Raw genomic sequence first — 20,000 nt, forward strand, 5'->3', positions numbered from 1 at the left:
ATACTGTATCTGAGTCTCTTTTATAGACCTTAGTGGTCCTAATACTGTATCTGAAGTCTCTTTTATATAGACCTTAGTGGTCCCCTAATACTGTATCTGAGTCTCTTTTATATAGACCTTAGTGGTCCCCTAATACTGTATCTGAAGTCTCTTTTATATAGACCTTAGTGGTCCCCTAATACTGTATCTGAAGTCTCTTTTATATAGACCTTAGTGGTCCCCTAATACTGTATCTGAAGTCTCTTTTATATAGACCTTAGTGGTCCCCTAATACTGTATCTGAAGTCTCTTTTATATAGACCTTAGTGGTCCCCTAATACTGTATCTGAGTCTCTTTTATATAGACCTTAGTGGTCCCCTAATACTGTATCTGAAGTCTCTTTTATATAGACCTTAGTGGTCCCCCTAATACTGTATCTGAAGTCTCTTTTATATTAGTGATTCCTTAATGGTCCCCCCTCTCTTTTTATACTGTATCTACTGTATCTGAAGTCTCTTTTATATAGACCTTAGTGGTCCCCTAATACTGTATCTGAGTCTCTTTTATATAGACCTTAGTGGTCCCCTAATACTGTATCTGAAGTCTCTTTTATATAGACCTTAGTGGTCCCCTAATACTGTATCTGAAGTCTCTTTTATATAGACCTTAGTGGTCCCCCCAATATACTGTATCTGAAGTCTCTTTTATATAGACCTTAGTGGTCCCCTAATACTGTATCTGAAGTCTCTTTTATATAGACCTTAGTGGTCCCCTAATACTGTATCTGAAGTCTCTTTTATATAGACCTTAGTGGTCCCCCTAATACTGTATCTGAAGTCTCTTTTATATAGACCTTAGTGGTCCCCTAATACTGTATCTGAAGTCTCTTTTATATAGACCTTAGTGGTCCCCTAATACTGTATCTGAAGTCTCTTTTATATAGACCTTAGTGGTCCCCTAATACTGTATCTGAAGTCTCTTTTATATAGACCTTAGTGGTCCCCTAATACTGTATCTGAAGTCTCTTTTATATAGGCCTTAGTGGTCCCCTAATACTGTATCTGAAGTCTCTTTTATATAGACCTTAGTGGTCCTCTAATACTGTATCTGAAGTCTCTTTTATATAGACCTTAGTGGTCCTCTAATACTGTATCTGAAGTCTCTTTTATATAGACCTTAGTGGTCCCTAATACTGTATCTGAAGTCTCTTTTATATAGACCTTAGTGGTCCCCTAATACTGTATCTGAAGTCTCTTTTATATAGACCTTAGTGGTCCTCTAATACTGTATCTGAAGTCTCTTTTATATATAGACCTTAGTGGTCCCCTAATACTGTATCTGAAGTCTCTTTTATATAGACCTTAGTGGTCCCCTAATACTGTATCTGAAGTCTCTTTTATATAGACCTTAGTGGTCCCCTAATACTGTATCTGAAGTCTCTTTTATATAGGCCTTAGTGGTCCCCCTAATACTGTATCAAGTCTCTTTTATATAGACCTTAGTGGTCCCCTAATACTGTATCTGAAGTCTCTTTTATACACACACACTCTCACACACTCTCACAGACTCACACACACACACACACACTCACCCATTTCTCTACACATTACATTCTTAGCATACCAATATGCATCTTGATCACTACTTTACACTATTACTTTCTGCCCCTTACATCCCACTCCATGTGTACTAGTCTTGATATTAGGTCTTATATGTATATATGTATTATTGTATATCATGTTGATATGAGCCTATATGTATATTGTTGTCTCTATTGTGCAGTATCGTCTAATATATCTGCTTTACTACATGTCTATTAGTTGAATGTATAGAGAGCTAACACCTACCAAGTCTAATTCCTCGTGTGTGTGTGTGTGTGTGTGTGTTTGGGAGTCTACTGGGCCAAAACTCTGATTCTGATATGTTCTTTTGTATATTCTGTGTCTCTTAGTGGTCAGTTGTGTCTCTTTCCTGATGATTTAGCGTTGGTGTTTAGTTGCCGTAGTGTGTGGTGTGAGCCCACGGAGAAGCCTTGCCCGTGGCCTTCAGGCAGCAGCGCGTTCTCTCCTAAATGTTTTTCGCCTCTCGGAGCTCTTAAATGGCAAACGGCAGCTGCGGCACAGTCGGTGTATTCATGTGTCAGGCGCTGATGCGGGATGCATAACGAGCCACAGCCTCCGCTAAGAGCTGCTCACTCCCGAAATGTCAGCGATGCCACTCAGCAAAAACAAACAAAAAAAAACACACACACAAGTGTGTAGAGTCAGAGGGAGAAGGAGAATGACTGACTGGATGGTACCGGCATTGTCCCGAAAAAAAGGCTGAACCAACCTGTCAGTGCTCTCAACGCTGGAGTGGGAGAGAGACAACAAGTCCTCCAAACGGCACGACCATATAATCTAATACAAAGAAAAACTCAGTTTCCCAGAAGGCCACTGGAAGATAAGAGTCACATCAAGGGCCAGACACGTTTAGTTTATTGATAGGCTTTTATTTAATCGAAAAGAAAATATAATTGACTGTATTATTGGATGTGTCATATAGTCTTCTCGCTAAAAGTTTGATCGACATGAAGTCCCAAAGAAGTCAGAGAAAGTTCCTCGCCATCATAGGAAAGAAGTGCCCAAAACGTTGGAAAAAAGTGACAAAAACGTTGGATAAAGTGACAATAACGTTGGAAAAAGTGACAAAAACACACAGGCACAGACACACACACACACACACACACACACACGTCTGGCGCACACACTCAAATCCACGCACACACACGCGTTCACACACACACACACACACACACACACACACACACACACACACACACACACATACACACACAAACATGAACATACACACAGGCACACACAAAGACACACACAGAGGCACGTGCACACACACACAAACATACACACACACAAACACAAGCACACACAGGCACACACACACACACACACACAAAGCACACACACACACATTTATGAATTGATATTGTATCATTCAATTGAAGATCCATTTGAATCTTAAAATCGTGTTATAAAAACCCAGCCCTACAGCTCTTTAAAAATGTTATATCCTGTTTAAACATGTTATATCCTCCTGTTTAAACATGTTATATTGTCTTTAAACATGTTATATCCTGTTTAAACATGTTATATCGTCTTTAAACATGTTATATCCTCCTGTTTAAACATGTTATATCCTCTTTAAACATGTTATATCCTGTTTAAACATGTTATATCCTCCTGTTTAAACATGTTATATTGTCTTTAAACATGTTATATCCTGTTTAACATGTATTATCCTCTTTAAACATGTTATATCCTCCTGTTTAAACATGTTATATTGTCTTTAAACATGTTATATCCTATTTAAACATATTATATCCTCCTGTTTAAATATGTTATATCGTCTTTAAACATGTTATATCCTATTTAAACATGTTATATCCTCCTGTTTAAACATGTTATATTGTCTTTAAACATGTTATATCCTATTTAAACATGTTATATCCTCCTGTTTAAATATGTTATATATCGTCTTTAAACATGTTATATCTTATTTAAACATGTTATATCCTATTTAAACATGTTATATCCTTGTTATATCCTGTTTAAACATGTTATATCCTCTTCAAACATGTTATATCCTGTTTGTTTCGTACGAAAAGACTTGCAGGGTAACAGCTGGATGTGGTTTCCGCACTAAAGCTGTGAGTAGACAATGTTTCAGCGTTATGGAAGAGAGATGCTGCTGTTACCGTGGTGAGGCTGTGAGTAGACAATGTTTCAGGCGTTATGGAAGAGAGAGATGCTGCTGTTACCGTGGTGAGGCTGTGAGTAGACAATGTTTCAGCGTTATGGAAGAGAGAGATGCTGCTGTTACCGTGGTGAGGCTGTGAGTAGACAATGTTTCAGCGTTATGGAAGAGAGAGATGCTGCTGTTACCGTGGTGAGGCTGTGAGTAGACAATGTTTCAGCGTTATGGAAGAGAGAGATGCTGCTGTTACCGTGGTGAGGCTGTGAGTAGACAATGTTTCAGCGTTATGGAAGAGAGAGATGCTGCTGTTACCGTGGTGAGGCTGCCGATGGTGCACTTGAGGCTCTGCAGGTTATCCAACACCATCTCTCCAGCTAGCAGGGAGAAGTCCTTCAGGCAGCTCCACTCCACTGTACATACACACACACACACACACACACACACACACACACAGACACAGACACACACACACACACACAGACAGACACAGACACACACACACACACACACACACAGACACACACACACACACACACACACACAGAGACACACACACACACACACACACAGACACACACACAGAGACAAAGAGACAGACAGACAGACACACAGAGACACACACATACACAAACACAGAGAAACACACACACACACACACACACACAGAGGAAATCGTCTTTTCATTAAAATCGATGGCTCCCCTGAGAGAAGGAAATGACCATTAACCTTCTCTGTGCTCGTCTGTAACGAGCTCGTCCTGTCTCCTGTCTGTGAAGTCACACCTGATGCATCAGACGCATTCAAGTTCAAATCAACATCTTCTGCTAGTCCTGCTGCTCACAGTACACTACTCCTCTGTTTTAGGGTCCCTAAAACAGAAACATACCCTCACTTAAAGCACCCATATCATGCTCATTATTCAGGGTTATAATTGGATTTAGAGGTTGTACCAGAATAGGTTTACATGGTTTAATTGTCCAAAAAACACCATCTTTTTGTTGTACTGCACATTGCTGCAGCTACTATTTTCACCCTGTGTTCAGGTCTCTGTTTTAGCTACAGAGTGAGACCTCTCTTCTTCTTCTTCTGTACTATCTTTGATGACACTCGCACATGCTCAGTAGCTCAGATCGTAGATCAGTTCAGTTCAGTTTATTCTTTGTCCCAGAAGGGCAATTTGTGGGCAGCAGGAAGACATCACATGGAAATATACACCACAAACCACACAACAATTAACTCACTAAAAACAGCAATACATACAGCAATAAACAGCAATAACAGAAATTATGTTGGGGACATAATAAAAATAAAATAATAATAATAATACATTTAAAAAGAAATACAGGGATAACTAAGATAAACAAACAAAAAAGCTATCACCTCCTCTTAGCTAGATTGAGTGCCTGAATGGAACGAGGAATGAAAGAGTTTTTATATCTCTGTTTAAGAGCTAAGGGAGTGCTAAAACGTAAGCCAGAAGGTAATAGCAATTATTCTCCGTACAGAGGGTGAGTGGGGTCCTTGCAAATAGACATGGCTTTTTAAAAAGCCATGTCTATTCGTCAGTTCCAAGGCAGGATCAGCTGGGAGACTTCTTCTAAACCAGGGAGCACATGGAAGTAGTTCTTTTGGAGATTAGGGTGAACTAGTGTGTGTTGTAGCAGTGCTTTGCCATTGAGAACGAGCTAGCATACTAACGCTACGAGCTAACGGTTGCGGTTAGCCAGCTCGTTTCGGCTAGTGGATGGCTTTTTTCAAAGTGTGTATGTGTGTGGAAGCACCAGAGACACAAAATAACACCCCAAATCACCAGAAAAAGTGTATTTTTCATAATATGGGACCTTTAACACCATACTAATACCATGTTTGACCATATATATCCTATCAATGTGGGCCCTCATTTCTAAAGAATGCTTCCAGCACATTGTTGAATCAATGACACAAAGAATGAAGGCAGTTCTGAAGGAGAAAAGGGGTCACCCCATAGCCTGACATCGTCCTACTCAGATTCTAGTCAGAATATGAGTCTGATACTGTTCCATAGACCTTTATCACACCAGACATGTTGACATGTCATAGTAGGAAAAAGCACAGGTGTGTTTAAAACCATTGCTGATGGCTGCATTCCACTTAGGAGAGCTCCTGGTATTAAACCATTACTGATGGCTACATTCCACTTAGGAGAGGTCCTGGTATTAAACCATTACTGATGGCTGTATTCCACTTAGGAGAGGTCCTTGAATTAAACCATTACTGATGGCTGCATTCCACTTAGGAGGGTCCTGGTATTAAACCATTACTGATGGCTGTATTCCACTTAGGAGAGGTCCTTGAATTAAACCATTACTGATGGCTGCATTCCACTTAGGAGAGGTCCTGGTATTAAACCATTACTGATGGCTGCATTCCACTTAGGAGAGGCCCTGGTATTAAACCATTAATGATGGCTGTATTCCACTTAGGAGAGGTCCTTGAATTAAACCATTACTGATGGCTGCATTCCACTTAGGAGAGACCCTGGTATTAAACCATTACTGATGGCTGCATTCCACTTAGGAGAGGTCCTGGTATTAAACCATTACTGATGGCTGCATTCCACTTAGGAGAGACCCTGGTATTAAACCATTACTGATGGCTGCATTCCACTTAGGAGAGACCCTGGTATTAAACCATTAATGATGGCTACATTCCACTTAGGAGAGGTCCTGGTATTAAACCATTAATGATGGCTGTATTCCACTTAGGAGAGGTCCTTGTATTAAACCATTACTGATGGCTGCATTCTACTTAGGAGAGACCCTGGTATTAAACCATTACTGATGGCTGCATTCCACTTAGGAGAGGTCCTGGTATTAAACCATTACTGATGGCTGCATTCCACTTAGGAGAGGTCCTGGTATTAAACCATTACTGATGGCTACATTCCACTTAGGAGAGGTCCTGGTATTAAACCATTACTGATGGCTGCATTCCACTTAGGAGAGACCCTGGTATTAAACCATTACTGATGGCTACATTCCACTTAGGAGAGGTCCTGGTATTAAACCATTACTGATGGCTGCATTCCACTTAGGAGAGACCCTGGTATTAAACCATTACTGATGGCTACATTCCACTTAGGAGAGGTCCTGGTATTAAACCATTACTGATGGCTGCATTCCACTTAGGAGACCCTGGTATTAAACCATTACTGATGGCTACATTCCACTTAGGAGAGGTCCTGGTATTAAACCATTACTGATGGCTGCATTCCACTTAGGAGAGGTCCTGGTATTGTGAATGCTGACTGACTGAAATATCTTACTGGGACACTTGATGGAACTGAGCCATCGTTAAGGTTATCAATCTCAGCTGTGCTTTTCCTGCTATCTCTGTGTGTGTGTGTGATTGTGTGTGTCTGTATGTGTGTGTGTCTGTGTGTGTGATTGTGTGTGTGTGTGTGTGATTGTGTGGCTCTGTGTGTGACTGTGTGTGTGTGACTGTGTGTGTGTGTGTGTGTGTGTGTGTGTGTGTGTGTGTGTGTGTGTGTGTGTGTGTGTTTATTGTTTGTGTGTGTGATATTGTGTGTGTGTGTGTGTGTCTGTGTGTGTGTGATATTGTGTGTGTGTCTGTGTTTGTGATATTGTGTGTGTGTGTGTCTGGGATATTGTGTGTGTGTGATATTGTGTGTGTGTGTGTGTGTGTGTGTGTGTGTGTGACTGTGTGTGTGTGTGCGATATGTGTGTGTGTGTGTGTGTGTGTGTGTGTGATATTGTGTGTGTGTGTGTCTGTGTTTGTGATATTGTGTGTGTGTGTGTGTGATATTGTGTGTGCGTGTCTGTGTTTGTGATATTGTGTGTGTGTGTGTGTCTGTGATATTGTGTGTGTGTGTGTGTGTGTGTGTGTGTGTGTGTGTGTGTGTGTGTGTACCTCTGTATTTGGTCACCACGGTGGAGTTCAGACCAGTCGGTTCCTGGAAGGAAACGCTCAGCGTGGTGCTGCTGCTCACGCTCAGACGGACAGTCGATGGGGCCTCCGGGGGGCCTGAGCACAGAGAGGAGACAACGTTAGCTACACAGAGGCTACAACATTACCTACAGAGAGGCTACAACGTTACTTACAGAGAGGCTACAATGTTACCTACAGAGAGATAACGTTACCTACAGAGAGGCTACAACGTTACCTACAGAGAGGCTACAATGTTACCTACAGAGAGGAGACAATGTTAGCTACAGAGAGGCTACAACGTTACCTACAGAGAGACTACAACGTTACCTACAGAGAGGCTACAATGTTACCTACAGAGAGGAGACAACGTTACCTACAGAGAGGCTGGCGTTACCTACAGAGAGGAGACAACGTTACCTACAGAGAGGCTACAACGTTACCTACAGAGAGACTACAACGTTCCCTACAGAGAGGCTACAATGTTACCTACAGAGAGGAGACAACGTTACCTACAGAGAGGCTACAACGTTACCTACAGAGAGGCTACAACGTTACCTACAGAGAGGAGACAACGTTACCTACAGAGAGTAGACAACGTTAGCTACAGAGAGACTACAACGTTACCTACAGAGAGGAGACAACGTTACCTACAGACAGGATACAACGTTACCTACAGAGAGGCTACAATGTTACCTACAGAGAGGAGACAACGTTACCTACAGAGAGACTACAACGTTACCTACAGAGAGGCTACAATGTTACCTACCGACAGGAGACAACGTTAGCTACAGATAGGAGAAAACATTAGCTACAGAGAGGAGACAGTGTTAGCTACAGAGAGACTACAACATTAACTACAGAGAGGCTACAACGTTACCTACAGAGAGGCTACAATGTTACCTACAGAGAGGAGACAACGTTACCTACAGAGAGGCTACAATGTTACCTACAGAGAGGAGACAACGTTACCTACAGATAGGCTACAATGTTACCTACAGAGAGGAGACAACGTTACCTACAGATAGGCTACAATGTTACCTACAGAGAGGAGACAACGTTACCTACAGACAGGACACAACGTTAGCTACAGCGAGGAGACAACGTTAGCTACAGAGAGGAGATAACGTTACCTACAGACAGGACACAATGTTAGCTACAGCGAGGAGACAACGTTAGCTACACAGAGGCTACAACGTTACCTACAGAGAGGCTACAATGTTACCTACAGAGAGGCTACAATGTTACCTACAGAGAGGCTACAATGTTACCTACAGAGAGACTACAACGTTACCTACAGAGAGGCTACAATGTTACCTACAGACAGGAGACAACGTTACCTACAGAGAGGCTACAACGTTAGTTACAGAGCGACTACAACGTTACCTACAGAGAGGCTACAATGTTACCTACAGAGAGGCTACAACGTTACCTACAGACAGGAGACAACGTTAGCTACAGAGAGACTACAACGTTACCTACAGAGAGGATACAACGTTACCTACAGAGAGACTACAACGTTACCTACAGAGAGACTACAACGTTACCTACAGAGAGACTACAACGTTAGCTACAGAGAGGCTACAACGTTACCTACAGAGAGACTACAATGTTACCTACAGAGAGACTACAACGTTACCTACAGAGAGACTACAACGTTACCTACAGAGAGACTACAACGTTACCTACAGAGAGATTACAACGTTAGCTACAGAGAGGCTACAATGTTACCTACAGAGAGACTACAACGTTACCTACAGAGAGGCTACAATGTTACCTACCGACAGGAGACAACGTTAGCTACAGATAGGAGAAAACATTAGCTACAGAGAGGAGACAGTGTTAGCTACAGAGAGACTACAACATTACCTACAGAGAGGCTACAACGTTACCTACAGAGAGGCTACAATGTTACCTACAGAGAGGAGACAACGTTACCTACAGATAGGCTACAATGTTACCTACAGAGAGGAGACAACGTTACCTACAGATAGGCTACAATGTTACCTACAGAGGAGAGACAACGTTACCTACAGATAGGCTACAATGTTACCTACAGAGAGGAGACAACGTTACCTACAGACAGGACACAACGTTAGCTACAGCGAGGAGACAACGTTAGCTACACAGAGGCTACAACGTTACCTACAGAGGCTACAATGTTACCTACAGAGAGGCTACAATGTTACCTACAGAGAGGCTACAATGTTACCTACAGAGAGGCTACAATGTTACCTACAGAGAGGCTACAATGTTACCTACAGAGAGACTACAACGTTACCTACAGAGAGGCTACAATGTTACCTACAGACAGGAGACAACGTTACCTACAGAGAGGCTACAACGTTACCTACAGAGAGGCTTAAACGTTACCTACAGAGAGGCTACAATGTTACCTACAGAGAGGCTACAATGTTACCTACAGAGAGGAGACAATGTTAGCTACAGAGAGGCTACAATGTTACCTACAGAGAGGCTACAACGTTACCTACAGACAGGAGACAACATTAGCTACAGAGACACTACAACGTTACCTACAGAGAGACTACAACGTTACCTACAGAGAGGCTAGAATGTTACCTACAGAGAGGAGACAACGTTTCCTACAGAGAGGAGACAACGTTTCCTACAGAGAGACTACAACGTTACCTACAGAGAGTTTAGAATGTTACCTACAGAGAGGAGACAACGTTTCCTACAGAGAGGAGACAACGTTTCCTACAGAGAGGCTACAATGTTACCTACAGAGAGGCTACAACGTTACCTACAGAGAGGCTACAATGTTACCTACAGAGAGGCTACAATGTTACCTACAGTGAGGCTACAATGTTACCTACAGAGAGACTACAACGTTACCTACAGAGAGGCTACAATGTTACCTACAGACAGGAGACAACGTTACCTACAGAGAGGCTACAACGTTACCTACAGAGAGGCTACAACGTTACCTACAGAGCGACTACAACGTTACCTACAGAGAGGCTACAATGTTACCTACAGAGAGGCTACAACGTTACCTACAGACAGGAGACAACGTTAGCTACAGAGAGACTACAACGTTACCTACAGAGAGGAGACAACGTTACCTACAGACAGGATACAACGTTACCTACAGAGAGACTACAACGTTACCTACAGAGAGACTACAACGTTACCTACAGAGAGACTACAACGTTACCTACAGAGAGACTACAACGTTAGCTACAGAGAGGCTACAACGTTACCTACAGAGAGACTACAACGTTACCTACAGAGACTACAACGTTACCTACAGAGAGACTACAACGTTACCTACAGAGAGACTACAACGTTACCTACAGAGAGATTACAACGTTAGCTACAGAGAGGCTACAATGTTACCTACAGAGAGACTACAACGTTACCTACAGAGAGGCTACAATGTTACCTACCGACAGGAGACAACGTTAGCTACAGATAGGAGAAAACATTAGCTACAGAGAGGAGACAGTGTTAGCTACAGAGAGACTACAACATTACCTACAGAGAGGCTACAACGTTACCTACAGAGAGGCTACAATGTTACCTACAGAGAGGAGACAACGTTACCTACAGAGAGGCTACAATGTTACCTACAGAGGGAGACAACGTTACCTACAGATAGGCTACAATGTTACCTACAGAGGGAGACAACGTTACCTACAGATAGGCTACAATGTTACCTACAGAGAGGAGACAACGTTACCTACAGATAGGCTACAATGTTACCTACAGAGAGGAGACAACGTTACCTACAGACAGGACACAACGTTAGCTACAGCGAGGAGACAACGTTAGCTACACAGAGGCTACAACGTTACCTACAGAGAGGCTACAATGTTACCTACAGAGAGGCTACAACGTTACCTACAGAGAGGCTACAATGTTACCTACAGAGAGGCTACAATGTTACCTACAGAGAGGCTACAATGTTACCTACAGAGAGACTACAACGTTACCTACAGAGAGGCTACAATGTTACCTACAGACAGGAGACAACGTTACCTACAGAGAGGCTACAACGTTACCTACAGAGAGGCTTAAACGTTACCTACAGAGAGGCTACAATGTTACCTACAGAGAGGCTACAATGTTACCTACAGAGGAGGAGACAATGTTAGCTACAGAGAGGCTACAATGTTACCTACAGAGAGGCTACAACGTTACCTACAGACAGGAGACAACATTAGCTACAGAGACACTACAACGTTACCTACAGAGAGACTACAACGTTACCTACAGAGAGGCTAGAATGTTACCTACAGAGAGGAGACAACGTTTCCTACAGAGAGGAGACAACGTTTCCTACAGAGAGACTACAACGTTACCTACAGAGAGTTTAGAATGTTACCTACAGAGAGGAGACAACGTTTCCTACAGAGAGAGACAACGTTTCCTACAGAGAGGCTACAATGTTACCTACAGAGAGGAGACAACGTTACCTACAGAGAGGCTACAATGTTACCTACAGAGAGGCTACAATGTTACCTACAGTGAGGCTACAATGTTACCTACAGAGACTACAACGTTACCTACAGAGAGGCTACAATGTTACCTACAGACAGGAGACAACGTTACCTACAGAGAGGCTACAACGTTACCTACAGAGAGGCTACAATGTTACCTACAGAGGGCTACAATGTTACCTACAGAGAGGCTACAACGTTACCTACAGAGAGGCTACAATGTTACCTACAGAGAGGAGACAATGTTAGCTACAGAGAGGCTACAATGTTACCTACAGAGAGGCTACAACGTTACCTACAGAGAGGCTACAACGTTACCTACAGAGAGGCTACAATGTTACCTACAGAGAGGCTACAATGTTACCTACAGAGAGGAGACAATTTTAGCTACAGAGAGGCTACAATGTTACCTACAGAGAGGCTACAACGTTACCTACAGACAGGAGACAACATTAGCTACAGAGACACTACAACGTTACCTACAGAGAGACTACAACGTTACCTACAGAGAGGCTAGAATGTTACCTACAGAGAGGAGACAACGTTTCCTACAGAGAGGAGACAACGTTTCCTACAGAGAGACTACAACGTTACCTACAGAGAGACTACAACATTACCTACAGAGAGTTTAGAATGTTACCTACAGAGAGGAGACAACGTTTCCTACAGAGAGGACAACGTTTCCTACAGAGAGGCTACAACGTTACCTACAGAGAGGCTACAATGTTACCTACAGAGAGGAGACCATGTTAGCTACAGAGAGGCTACAACGTTACCTACAGAGAGGCTACAATGTTACCTACAGAGAGACTACAACGTTACCTACAGAGAGGCTACAATGTTACCTACAGACAGGAGACAACGTTACCTACAGAGAGGCTACAACGTTACCTACAGAGAGGCTACAACGTTACCTACAGAGAGGCTACAATGTTACCTACAGAGAGGCTACAATGTTACCTACAGAGAGGAGACAATGTTAGCTACAGAGAGGCTACAATGTTACCTACAGAGAGGCTACAACGTTACCTACAGACAGGAGACAACATTAGCTACAGAGACACTACAACGTTACCTACAGAGAGACTACAACGTTACCTACAGAGAGGCTAGAATGTTACCTACAGAGAGGAGACAACGTTTCCTACAGAGAGGAGACAACGTTTCCTACAGAGAGACTACAACGTTACCTACAGAGAGTTTAGAATGTTACCTACAGAGAGGAGACAACGTTTCCTACAGAGAGGAGACAACGTTTCCTACAGAGAGGCTACAATGTTACCTACAGAGAGGCTACAACGTTACCTACAGAGAGGCTACAATGTTACCTACAGAGAGGCTACAATGTTACCTACAGACAGGAGACAACGTTACCTACAGAGAGGCTACAACGTTACCTACAGAGAGGCTACAACGTTACCTACAGAGAGGCTACAATGTTACCTACAGAGAGGCTACAACGTTACCTACAGAGAGGCTACAATGTTACCTACAGAGAGGAGACAATGTTAGCTACAGAGAGGCTACAATGTTACCTACAGAGAGGCTACAACGTTACCTACAGAGAGGCTACAACGTTACCTACAGAGAGGCTACAATGTTACCTACAGAGAGGTTACAATGTTACCTACAGAGAGGAGACAATTTTAGCTACAGAGAGGCTACAATGTTACCTACAGAGAGGCTACAACGTTACCTACAGACAGGAGACAACATTAGCTACAGAGACACTACAACGTTACCTACAGAGAGACTACAACGTTACCTACAGAGAGGCTAGAATGTTACCTACAGAGAGGAGACAACGTTTCCTACAGAGAGGAGACAACGTTTCCTACAGAGAGACTACAACGTTACCTACAGAGAGACTACAACGTTACCTACAGAGAGTTTAGAATGTTACCTACAGAGAGGAGACGTTTCCTACAGAGAGGAGACAACGTTTCCTACAGAGAGGCTACAACGTTACCTACAGAGAGGCTACAATGTTACCTACAGAGAGGAGACCATGTTAGCTACAGAGAGGCTACAACGTTACCTACAGAGAGGCTACAATGTTACCTACAGAGAGGAGACAGTGTTAGCTACAGAGAGGCTACAACGTTACCTACAGAGAGGCTACAACGTTACCTACAGAGAGGCTACAATGTTACCTACAGACAGAAGACAACGTTAGCTACAGAGATACTACAACGTTACCTACAGAGAGGCTAGAATGTTACCTACAGAGAGGAGACAACGTTACCTACAGAGAGGAGACAACGTTACCTACAGAGAGGAGACAACGTTACCTACAGAGAGGAGACAATGTCAGGTACAGAGAGGCTACAATTTTAGCTACAGAGAGGAGACAACGTTAGCTACAGAGAAGAGAAAACGTTAGCTACAGAGAGGAGACAACGTTAGCTACAGAGAGGAACACACACCCACACAGATACACACACACAAAGACAGACACACACATACACACACACACACACACACAGACACGCAGAGAGAGACACACACACACACAGACACACACTTAGAGACACACTCTCTCGCACACACACACACACTCTCTCACACACACACACACACACACACACACACTCACACACACACACACACACACACAGGTGTGTGACCTACGTGCGTGCTGGAAGCCCGAGCTCATGCGGCGGTACAGCTTGCTCCTCCACTCCCACACACACACACACACACACACACACACAGATACACACACACACACACACATTCTCACACATACACACACAGACACTCTCTCACACACACTCTCTCACACACACACACACTCACACACTCTCTCACACACATACACTCTCTCTCACACACACACACACACACACACACACACACACACACACACACACACACACACACACACACACAGGTGTGTGACCTACGTGCGTGCTGGAAGCCCGAGCTCATGCGTATGGAGTTATATTACTGTCATTAGTCAAGAGCGCATTATTTCAATTTGAGAGCATTTCTCACTGACATTACGTTCAGATTTCTTGCTCTCACACTCAAATAGTCACTGCTGGTGCTTAGATTTGCTCTGCTTGTGCTCAAACCTTCTGCTCGGACTCAGATATGTTGTTGTTTGGACAGATTTCCTGCTCTCAGCTTTGACCCTTCTCCTCGCACTCAGGCTGATTCTGCTCGCTTGCAAAGTTTCTGCTCTCGGATCTCTCCTGCACGCTTGGATTTTTTTGTGTTATAACCCTGCCAAAAGTCAACAACCAATAGCATGCCAGCTGTAGTGTTGACCAATGAAATGATCCCTGCCCCGTAGAGGGTGCGTTTGTTTTACTTTAGAACGTCTGTTGAGGGCGTCTGCTCTGTAACCAAGTTTATATTCCCCCTGCGCCGTTCATTGCTTTATTATAAGTATATGTCAACAATGTGCACAGAATGGTCGACGCACTTTCACCTGCACCCATCAGGAAACGGGAGAAAGCTTTGAAGAGGGACGTATGAAGTTATGTCCACAACTACGAGGGTGAGTAATAACATAACTTAAGCACCTAGCTAGCTAGCTAGCATATGGCGCTAGCATATAGCCTAGCTTGATGTCCATAAACAAATAGATGTTCTTTATTGTATAGCTAGATTGAACGACATATGACGGACTGTATGTGTATATGTGATGACCCCACTTTGTATTTTTTCCTCGTTTGGTTAACCATGTTCCTGGGATTTGGCTGATTTCATGTTAGAGCCAGTAGTAAAACCTAAACTTTAATATAACTGAAAGAACACAAGAAACTGGATTGTTTGTGTCAGTTTTTGCATCACTGTTGTGTTGTTCATCAGAATTTAGTCTTCATTCCTTCATATAACATTAGTCTGAAAATGATGGATTCATATCAGTCTGTTTAAAAAGTTGTAACATTAAGTACAATTTCACCACTATAATAAAAACAGATCTAGAAATTAAATGGTTTCTTATTTGCTCCTTTAATAGCAGTTATTTGTTTAATTAATACAAAGCAAACTGAACTGAAAAAACAAGTATTTTGTTTTACTTTCTTTTCATCCAGGTGGGGCTCGACCCCTGTTGATCTGTGTGTGTCATATCACCAACCCATGATAGCTAGAATTCACCCTGCTGCTCCAGATCTACCTACTGTATGACTGACTACAGACTACAACCATCTGCTCCAGATCTACCTACTGTATGGCTGACTACAGACTACAACCATCTGCTCCATATCTACCTACTGTATGACTGGTTACAGACTACAACCATCTGCTCCAGATCTACCTACTGTATGACTGGTTACAGACTACAACCATCTGCTCCAGATCTACCTACTGTATGACTGACTACAGACTACAACCATCTGCTCCAGATCTACCTACTGTATGACTGACTACAGACTACAACCATCTGCTCCAGATCTACCTACTGTATGACTGGTTACAGACTACAACCATCTGCTCCAGATCTACCTACTGTATGACTGGTTACAGACTACAACCATCTGCTCCAGATCTACCTACTGTATGACTGACTACAGACTACAACCATCTGCTCCAGATCTACCTACTGTATGACTGACTACAGACTACAACCATCTGCTCCAGATCTACCTACTGTATGACTGACTACAGACTACAACCATCTGGTCCAGATCTACCTACTGTATGACTGGTTACAGACTACATCCATCTGGTCCAGATCTACCTACTGTATGACTGACTACAGACTAAAACCATCTGCTCCAGATCTACCTACTGTATGGCTGACTACAGACTACAACCATCTGCTCCAGATCTACCTACTGTATGACTGACTACAACCATCTGCTCCAGATCTACCTACTGTATGACTGACTACAGACTACAACCATCTGGTCCAGATCTACCTACTGTATGACTGACTACAGACTACAACCATCTGGTCCAGATCTACCTACTGTATGACTGACTACAGACTACAACCATCTGCTCCAGATCTACCTACTGTATGACTGACTACAGACTACAACCATCTGGTCCAGGTCTACCTACTGTATGACTGGTTACAGACTACATCCATCTGGTCCAGATCTACCTACTGTATGACTGACTACAGACTACAACCATCTGCTCCAGATCTACCTACTGTATGGCTGACTACAGACTACAACCATCTGCTCCAGATCTACCTACTATATGGCTGACTACAGACTACAACCATCTGCTCCAGATCTACCTACTGTATGACTGACTACAGACTACAACCATCTGCTCCAGATCTACCTACTGTATGACTGACTACAGACTACAACCATCTGGTCCAGATCTACCTACTGTATGGCTGACTACAGACTACAACCATCTGGTCCAGATCTACCTACTGTATGACTGACTACAGACTACAACCATCTGCTCCAGATCTACCTACTGTATGACTGACTACAGACTACAACCATCTGGTCCAGATCTACCTACTGTATGACTGGTTACAGACTACATCCATCTGGTCCAGATCTACCTACTGTATGACTGACTACAGACTACAACCATCTGCTCCAGATCTACCTACTGTATGACTGACTACAGACTACAACCATCTGCTCCAGATCTACCTACTGTATGGCTGACTACAGACTACAACCATCTGCTCCAGATCTACCTACTGTATGACTGACTACAGACTACAACCATCTGCTCCAGATCTACCTACTGTATGACTGACTACAGACTACAACCATCTGCTCCAGATCTACCTACTGTATGACTGACTACAGACTACAACCATCTGGTCCAGATCTACCTACTGTATGACTGGTTACAGACTACATCCATCTGGTCCAGATCTACCTACTGTATGACTGACTACAGACTACAACCATCTGCTCCAGATCTACCTACTGTATGGCTGACTACAGACTACAACCATCTGCTCCAGATCTACCTACTGTATGACTGACTACAACCATCTGCTCCAGATCTACCTACTGTATGACTGACTACAGACTACAACCATCTGGTCCAGATCTACCTACTGTATGGCTGACTACAGACTACAAACCATCTGGTCCAGATCTACCTACTGTATGACTGACTACAGACTACAACCATCTGCTCCAGATCTACCTACTGTATGACTGACTACAGACTACAACCATCTGGTCCAGGTCTACCTACTGTATGACTGGTTACAGACTACATCCATCTGGTCCAGATCTACCTACTGTATGACTGACTACAGACTACAACCATCTGCTCCAGATCTACCTACTGTATGGCTGACTACAGACTACAACCATCTGCTCCAGATCTACCTACTATATGGCTGACTACAGACTACAACCATCTGCTCCAGATCTACCTACTGTATGACTGACTACAGACTACAACCATCTGCTCCAGATCTACCTACTGTATGACTGACTACAGACTACAACCATCTGGTCCAGATCTACCTACTGTATGGCTGACTACAGACTACAACCATCTGGTCCAGATCTACCTACTGTATGACTGACTACAGACTACAACCATCTGCTCCAGATCTACCTACTGTATGACTGACTACAGACTACAACCATCTGGTCCAGATCTACCTACTGTATGACTGGTTACAGACTACATCCATCTGGTCCAGATCTACCTACTGTATGACTGACTACAGACTACAACCATCTGCTCCAGATCTACCTACTGTATGGCTGACTACAGACTACAACCATCTGCTCCAGATCTACCTACTATATGGCTGACTACAGACTACAACCATCTGCTCCAGATCTACCTACTGTATGACTGACTACAGACTACAACCATCTGCTCCAGATCTACCTACTGTATGGCTGACTACAGACTACAACCATCTGCTCCAGATCTACCTACTGTATGACTGACTACAGACTACAACCATCTGCTCCAGATCTACCTACTGTATGACTGACTACAGACTACAACCATTTGCAAGTTTTGTTTGTAGTGAACATCATTAAACAGCTGCAATAAAAGTTTCTTGGGTTCATATGGGACTCGGTTGTCCTCCATACTGCATCATACACTATATTATTTTTTTGTTTTGTTATATTAGTAGAGACAACAGTATCATTACGTAATCACAGTATATATTATTCTGGTGTACACTGTTGACTTGACTCCATGGTATTGACTATACGTCACTTTAACTTGCCACTACCTCATAACTTTACCTTAGTTGCTCTTGTGTAGTTAATTTATCTTCTACTAGTTGTATATACCTCCTATTTAATTGAATTATTCTTAATTTGTGTTGCAATACCTGAATCATCCCTCTTGTGAACACTAGGCTTATCTTATCTTTATTCATAACCCTGCTCACAAACTCACCTGTACCTGGGTCATCTGTTTGCCAATATCAATGTTCCTGCTACAGTAAATCCTATAGGCAAAGTGTACTGCTTCACCATAGTATGAACCATACACTTTTTAGGTTTTGTGTCAAATATTGTGCAATTTGTTATGAATTACTCATTGTTTTGACAAGGTAAATTAAAGCTATTTACCAAGTGTCAGCTCTGGTTAATTTAATTGTACTGTTTTATTTTTTATAAATGTTATGGAAAATGAAAAATCAATTTGCCTTGATCAGGGTTTTAATTTGTTGCAAATAATAAAATTAAAAATAAGCGGCGGTACAGCTTCCTCCTCCACTCCCACACACACACACACACACACACACACACACACACACACACACACACACACACACACACACACAGACACACACACACACACACTCTCACACACAGACACACACACACACACTCTCTCACACACACACACACACACACACACAGACACAGAGAGAGACACACACACACACACAGACACAGAGAGACACACACACACAGACACAGAGAGACACACACACACACTCTCTCTCT

At 42.9% G+C, this 20,000-nt stretch overlaps 1 protein-coding gene across 1 annotated transcript in view; it reads right to left on the reverse strand.

Moving 5' to 3' along the window:
* The window catches only part of ankfn1a (ankyrin repeat and fibronectin type III domain containing 1a), a 128,952-nt gene that overhangs the window by 62,282 nt on the left and 46,670 nt on the right, over positions 1-20,000 (reverse strand). The window contains exons 5-6 of the mRNA XM_028568508.1: positions 7,643-7,756; positions 4,046-4,143 (exon numbers count right to left, since the gene is read on the reverse strand). Of these exons, the coding sequence (XP_028424309.1) occupies positions 4,046-4,143; positions 7,643-7,756 (212 nt within the window). The remainder of the gene's footprint in view (positions 1-4,045; positions 4,144-7,642; positions 7,757-20,000) is intronic.

The sequence above is a fragment of the Perca flavescens genome, chromosome 21 (assembly GCF_004354835.1).
Source record: "Perca flavescens isolate YP-PL-M2 chromosome 21, PFLA_1.0, whole genome shotgun sequence".
NCBI classification, from domain to species: Eukaryota; Metazoa; Chordata; class Actinopteri; order Perciformes; family Percidae; genus Perca; species Perca flavescens.